A 7,923-nucleotide genomic window follows, 5' to 3' on the forward strand; every position below is an offset into this window, starting at 1 on the left:
TCGAGGGAATTTGTTAAAACATGGCACAAATGACCACTTGGACTTAAGGATGCACCGATTAGATTTTGGTGGTTAGCCCCTTCCTGTTCTGCATAGCATAGCAATGATTATATCTTTGATATTGTTGTACAAATATGGAGAGAGAGAGATAGATATTAAATGACACACATACACATACACAGACATGTCTTACGGTAAATAACGTACTGGTTCTTGTTATGATGACTAAGTGTGAATGTAGTCATTGGTTCCTCTTATGGGCAGACCGAGGTGTTTGTGTGCTGTCATCAGTCTGGCAATAATAAGGAGAACTGTCTACTATAATTTTTCCACAACACCAAATCAAAGTGTGATCTGCAGTACATTCAGTGGTCACACAGTCAACAAGGAGACCCATTAGAAGACTTTTATGTTAATTATACCCTCCAGAAAACATGGAGAAGGCTACATCTGTCAAAGGTAAGTCCATAAAGTGACTCTCATACTTGAATGAACAAATTATCAACTGTCTGTCTGTCTTTGAACATTTTTTTATGTTACTGTCTCTTTCTCACTGTCTTTCTGTCAGAGTTGAACGCTGTGCTCGTGGGATCAAACAGCTCAAGGAAATATCTGGTTGGAAACATCATTCTGGGAAGACAGGCGTTTGATCACACAGATATAAAATCAACTTGTGAGAGGGGAGAGGCAGAAGTGTGCGGGCGAAGAGTCACGTTGGTCAAAGCTCCCGGGTGGCTGCGAGGATATGATCTCTGCAACACATCCGAACTTTCCAAGACAGAAGCGATTCTCAGCGTCTCGCCTGGACTGCATTGTTTTATCCTGGTGATTAATGCCGAACTACCGTTCAAGAGCGTGCACAAGAGGGCAACAAGGCAGCACTTGCAACACTTTTTTGGTGAGAAGGTGTGGGATCACACGATAGTGGTCTTCAGCCACAGAGGTCATTTGAATGACAAAATCATTGAGGATTACATCAGAGAGGAAGGTGCACCACTCCAGTCGCTTCTGGAGACCTGTGGCAACAGGTATCACTTTCTTTGTGATGATGGCACAGACAACAAAGAGAAAGTCAAAAAACTTTTTGAGAAGATCGACACCATGGTGGCAGAGAACAGCTGTTATGAACCCGACAGCACGCTGATGCAAAACACTGAGGCAAAGAGGGAAGAAGTGGACAAAAAAGCTGAGGAGCTGCGTCTGCAATCACAACAACAAAGGCAAAAGCTCAGAAATCTCCTGACAGGTCAGCTGAGTTTGTTTGAGTATTTAATAGTATGTTTAAAGAAATAATTTATTTTTTATTTTTGTAGTTTTGGCCAACATTCCCACTAGAAATTACTAGGATCTGGGAACACTGCAAGAAAAAAAAGCCCCAAAGGGGCAACAAACACTCGCTGTCAGTTAATCAGAGAAGTTGTAATTAGACCTCCAAGTTAGTTAAAGAAGGAAAAATGTTTTTAAGCACAAAATATCACAAAGGTCCACCCACACATTTCCAGAATGTAGTTACAGCTATTAAGTAGAACTATTGAGTTTAGATTATTTTGTTACTTTCTGACTTTTCAGTTTCATCAAAACCAAAATTACAAGTGTAAAATCTCCCCATGACCACGGTCTGAACCAAACAGTCAAATTTCAGTCAAACAAAAAGTTGTTTTTTTGAGTTTCAGACAATTGCAGGAAACTGTCATCAGAACTAAAAATTTGACATTTACTCTCAAAAAGAACTCAGTTCTTGGAAAGAACTCACAAAAAGGATTTTCCAGGTGTGTCCATCTACAAGCCAATCAATTGTAAGGGGAGAAGCACAGGACAGGACATAAGGACATCATGTGAAGTTCCTTAATAAGATATAATTGCATGTGAAACCAAAACTAACTGGATCAAATATATAAAATGTAACAAAAATGTGAGTGGGAAAAGGCCATAAAATGATAAAAAATAAACCAAAACTAATACCCAAATTGACACAACCAAAAATTGTCCTTCAAAAGTATCATATTTCTAATAGCTGTGTTATTATGCAGGTATGCCAACACTCAGCCTGAGAGTCTTGATGGTCGGGTGGGTGTTTTCCGGGAAGAGTGCCACTGCAAACAGCATTTTGGACGCTGAAGTTTTCCAGTCTGGTGACAGAACGAAGAAAGCTTTAAAGCACAGCGCCTCGGTGGCTGGACGAGATGTCGTCATCGTGGACACTCCTGGATGGTGGAAGTTCTTCTCAGCGATGTTCACCCCTTTGGCTTTGAAGTCTGAGATTTTAAACGGGGTTTCTATGTGCTCGCCGTCACCAAATGTCATTTTGCTGGCAATACCGATCGACACGTCGTTTACCGACGACCAAAGAAGAGTCATAGAGGACAACATGAGGCTGCTGGGACAGAGAGTGTGGAGACATGTTATCGTGGTGTTTACATTCGGGGACAGTCTAGGGGACAAAACTGTTGAGCAGCACATTGAAAGTGAAGGAAAGCCTCTAACCTGGCTAATTAAGAAATGTGGAAACAGATATCATGTCATCAACAACATGAGCAGAGATGACGATAACATAACAGAGCTGCTGGAGAAGATGGAGGAGATGGTGGCAGGAAACAGCTCGTTCTACCTCAGTTCCTACCCTGACGCAGACGATCCGCAGCCTCAGGAAGACAGTGGTGACAAATTGAGTGAAAACCAAGATGAGAACGCAACCAATGAGATCACAGAGCAACTTATCATCGAATGGGATCGCAAGAACTGGGAAAAACACCACAGCTGTGACAGCATAGACATGCCCCCTAACAGTAAGTATCCAGAGACATTACCAGAAAAATTTGATTTAACACACTACAATTACAGTAGAACAGAATAATTAGTTTATTCTGCTCTGCTGTGATTATGTTTGATGGTCCCAGTGGGACAAAAAAAGTTTATCAAACTTTATCAACATCACACCAATACACCAGAGGCTTTCTGGTCATCATTATGATCTGATTTAGGTTTGCATTGAGCATATAGGGACTGTGCGTGAAATCAGTTACTGTTAACCATATTGTGCACTATAATTTCAAGAGTTGATTTAAACAATGAATCAGGAAGCATTACATTTTATCCATTGAATCACTTTTTTTCTGCTGTGTTATGTACAGGATAATAGCATGGCAGTCTTTAAAGGTGCAAATGTGGAAAGTATGGCCAGAATTTAAAACATTCAAAAAATGAACAAAAGTACATCAATTTCTCATATGCTACCTTAAAAACAGTATCCAGTGACAATATATTATATATAATAATATATAATATAATATATAATATATTGTACACTGTGTGTTAGCTCACTGGAAAAACCTAAATTAAAGTAAAAAGTAAATCTGTGTTTTCCTGCTGTGACAAATCAAAATGGCTGCTGTGAGAAAGGAGAGAAATTAGAAATAGAAATAGAAATGGTCACTTTCACATTTATGACTAATCAAGTTCAAGGCAATTTGGTCAAAGAGGTAGTGGCTTACAGGTCCATTGCATTCTGGTTTATCAAGTATAATATTTTTTCTTAACTGTATATTCCAGTAGTATCTTAAATTTATAAACTAACATGATTATTGTATTTTCTAACCAGTGAGTGATGTCGACCAAACCTCTGAGGGTTCAGTAGGAGAGGAAGAACAAATGGAGCACCGACATGAAGACGATGTGTTTAAGACCAGATTTGATCTTGAAGTAGACGGTGAAGATAATGCAGACTGTGACCCTCTGAAGAGATGGAGGGGACTGCTGGAGAAAGAGTGGAGCAGACGAGAGGTGGCCATGGGACAGGCCTATAAGAGACACAATCCTGGTGAATAAATCTAAAACCTATGTGTAAGTAACTTCTGTCTTGTTTAGATTTTTCTTGCTTTAACATTCTGACTCTTTTTCTCCCTACTGCAGCCACCTCCGAGCCTGACAACGATCAGCTGCTGAAATCAAATGAGAAAGTAGAAATATGGTTCACAACCCAAGGTACATCTGGGTATGGAACAGATTCTATCAGCTCTAAACCGGAGGAAGACATTTTAAATTAAAAAAGAGTCACTTTAAGGAGGGCTGTTCTGAGGTATAGTCGAACTAAGTCGACCTAAGTTTGGCCAAATGCCAAATTACACTTTCAAAAAATAAATTCAGGTACCAGGTACATGTATTTATTATTAACTACACAGGGTTATAGAGCAGTTAAATGTTAGTTCCCTTTTTGCTACTCACAAAAACAAACATACACAAAAATAGCCAAATGAATGATTAAATAATAAGTCAGAAAAGAAAAGAAAACAAACTAATTTGAATGGAGTCTTAAAGCCTAAGGGGGGAAGCTGCTATATAGTGTGGTGGTACAGCAGCAGTTACTTATATATCTCTTGCCAGATGGCAGCAGGGTGAACAGGTTGTGGCTGTGGCAGGTACTGTCAATGTGTTCTCATCCCAACTCATCACATACTGAAATGTCTCTGTCCCTCAACATGTGATACTGAAGCAGAAGATGCTTGAGGTTGTTTTTAACACATGATCAATGGTGTGAAATGGTTGCAGTTTGGTTAGGTTTAGGTTGGGTTTACACTGAAGTCAGTTGAAAAGCCCAGGGCATCGGTTTCGGCTGTAAACTGGTACTGTCTGCATCTGTATGAGTCACCGAGGGACAGTGACCATTCGTCAGTAACTGACAAACTGGGAGTGAGACCGGACTGGTCTTGTTTCTTTATTGTCTATGGATTCTGCGTCCCAGGTGATCCCATCACAAGAGGACAGGTTTACACCTGATATTACAATGTGTCTCAAGTGACCACTTGCAATTGGATCTTACTTCCCCACTCTATTACACAAATAAATACTACGGCTGTTTTGTCAGTTCAATGTCCATCGCTGTCCATTTGGCCCTTCAACATGAAAATCTGACGATTTGTTCCTTTTTTTAGTTTAACATCACACTAAAATCTATAAGCCTGCAATGAGCCTTTTATTTTACCTGCCCTTGACCTCAGACATCAAGGAAAAATTAATCCCTTTGATCAGAGAAAATCAAACTGGCAAGGACACCCTGCACTGTGACCACCTGAGACAGCCTCATGACCAACCTACGTAGACTGGCAGGAGACTCAGTCCATTGTACCCTGGGATTTTATACTTACTACTTACTACTACTTTACTACTTACTTTTATACTACTAATTGCAGGACTATGCACACGTATGCTTCTTGTGTGGAAATCTGATGTTTTCACATCACAGATGATGAAAACAGCATTAGTGAGAGTCAGAGAAAATAGAAGTGTGTGTCCCAGCGCACCACAGAGCATCTCTCCTGCCCGCTCGTCACAATACACTGATTTTTACAAGAAAAGAAAAGCTTAATGTATTGCATTTAATGCCAAATTCACAAGAAGTCCTGAATGATTAAGAATGCGTCAGAGTCGATTCTGTTCTCCAGTCTGTATGTGGTTAAACACGTGTGCAAAACAAGTTTAACAGGACGGTCCACATAATTAAGAATTTGTAGTAGACAGTGTTTCACAATGTTTCCAACATAATATGCATTACAATGAACCAAATGACGTACTTACAGGATATCGTTTGAGTCGGGGGTCTTTAACTGTGGCCCAGGACATGTTTGTGTGGACAGAGCTGTCCACCCAGGGTGCAAGCTAATACTACAGGTGACCAGTGATGCTTTGTAAATAAGGTACCAAAAGTCTACTCTGAGGAAATATTTAAACAGCTTGATGAAAACTAAAGCAGTTGGTAAAGTTTGTGTAATCTTGTGTAATATAAAGCTTTTAAAATTCCAGGAGCTCCACAAATTCACTCCTACCTGGTGGAAATATTTTTGAATTTTGGAATGGCGTGTTATTATTCTAACAATTTCCTAATGAAACTTGCCACTAAAACCGAATTGGTGTGAATCTTACCAAAATAGAAGCTCGAACACTGTATTTCACATTGATTTGATGACATTTTCAGGCAGCTTTTTGCTGACTGGTTACTGACACAATGCAGTGATGATAAAGAAAAAGCTTCCATGATGATAAGAAGATTAAACTCGCCCTCTTCACTCAGTCTTGGAAAGTTTGAGAAAGAAAAAACACCCACAAAATATTGCAGAGCTCTGAGTTTTGGACCAATGGGACTATGATTACATAACACTTTAATTTCTGGGGAAGTTTGCTCACTCTCATCATTTCTGTGTCAAAATGAAGCCATTACTCAAAGTTTCTATGCAGCTGTATGATTTTAGGGATGATTGACTTATCTTTTATTATTATGAAAGTATTTGTTCATTTCTATCTAGCTATTAATTGTTTTGTTAATCTGTATTGTGGGCTTAAATGTTGAGGTGCTGGAGGCAGTTTATGATGTGGTATGGAGGTTGAATACTGGGAAGTGAGATCTGATCCATTTTCCCAGGACTTTTAGTATGTAAGAGACTGTAAATATAAACTATCAATAAAGGTGCCAGTATAAAAGTATCTATAACCAAATCTACATAATGCCAAAAACATAACCAAGGTTTAAAGTCAGTCAGTCTTTTGTCAGGCTGCTTCATATCTCAGCTTGACTCCTGGTGATGTGTATGCCTGTTTGCACTGTTGTATTGTATATACTGAAATTAAGACGTCTTCTCCAATCATTATTAAAGCTACCAAATGTCAACGCCAAAAAATGAAGTCCAACCTTGGACTGCTGTTATTATAATAATAAAGATGAATCAAGTTTTCAGGTGCAATGTTCTTTTTCCAATTATTGTTCATAATAAAACTGCAGTTTACAATTTATTCATGTGTGAACGCAGCAAAGAGCAGAATCTGTCACTAACAGGCCCTGCAGGTGGTTCATCGAGTGGCTGGTAGGTTTTTATTTCCAAATCAGAGTGCAGAGCTGCATTCAACAGGTGATCTTGACTTTACTGATTTGTATCCGTGCAAAGTTTGCCACTAGAAAGGCGTTTTCACATTCTTCTCATTCCTCCACAGAAGGCAGCGATCTCTGCACCTCCCTAAAAACTGAGATTCAAACTTGGCCAAGCTAGATTTGGTACATAACAAATTCAAAAAGCATTCACTGTCTAATATGCAAATGCAGGTAAATAAACCTGAAACCTCCTGTGCAGAGCGGACTTGTCAGTCAACAGAGTGAAAGCTAGCGTGAGTCGACTTCTACCAGTAACAAGCTAACAGACAACAACTCTAACCAGGTCAAATGTTTATTTTGTATATGTTTGATTGAACCGTGGTTGGGACCTAAAGGTGTGAAAAGCCCGTCTGTCCACTTGGACTCTGGTGCAGTTTGTTTGTGATCTGAAAGCAAAGGAGTTTATGATAGTAGACATGCAATTTTGGCAGGTATTCTACTATTAAAGTCATCCTCTGGCCGTGAGCTGTCGAGGACGACTAATAAATCCATGAGTGTACAACATGTTTAAAGTTCTGGTTTATGAAGTTCACTTTATTTGATTTAGACAAAGGAAAAATTATACGCTGCTGCCTTTTAGTTCTCGTCTGGTTTGCGTTCATATGGACTGACTGGTAACTCACAAACTGGACATTTTAATTCCTGCATTGACCCACTTTACTGCTTCTTTTGTGTTTATTTACCTTCTCTGATATCAAAGAGCTTAATGCAATAATTAATAGCAGTATTCATCAAGACTGCAGTGCAACTTCAATTTATGAGCAATGATTAAAAGCAAGAACGGCTTTTTTTTCTACCATTATAGTACAGAGGAATGTTTACTTCATTCACTTACTCACTAGTGTTGTCAAAAATATTGAAATATCAGTAAATACTGATACAGAATATTTGAAATGCTTTCAGTCCTTTTTTTTTTCAGTATCTATACTCCATTACACACACAGCTGCACTGCTCACGTAGTTCTGCCTCTCATTTGCTCCTGTTGAACGTCCGTTGTCATGTCATA

General features: G+C 39.1%; 1 protein-coding gene across 1 annotated transcript; it reads left to right on the forward strand.

The window, feature by feature from the left end:
- The first annotated feature begins 343 nt into the window (after positions 1-343).
- LOC146312198 (GTPase IMAP family member 8-like) lies at positions 344-4,510 on the forward strand. The gene is made up of 5 exons (XM_084741469.1): positions 344-459; positions 569-1,246; positions 2,031-2,786; positions 3,599-3,821; positions 3,890-4,510. The coding sequence occupies exons 1-5, from the start codon at positions 435-437 to the stop codon at positions 4,041-4,043; spliced, it is 1,836 nt and encodes a 611-aa protein (XP_084597595.1). The 5' UTR covers positions 344-434; the 3' UTR covers positions 4,044-4,510.
- Positions 4,511-7,923: the final 3,413 nt, after the last annotated feature.

The sequence above is a fragment of the Lutjanus erythropterus genome, chromosome 17 (assembly GCF_056507025.1).
Source record: "Lutjanus erythropterus isolate fLutEry1 chromosome 17, fLutEry1.hap2, whole genome shotgun sequence".
Lineage (NCBI taxonomy): Eukaryota > Metazoa > Chordata > Actinopteri > Lutjaniformes > Lutjanidae > Lutjanus > Lutjanus erythropterus.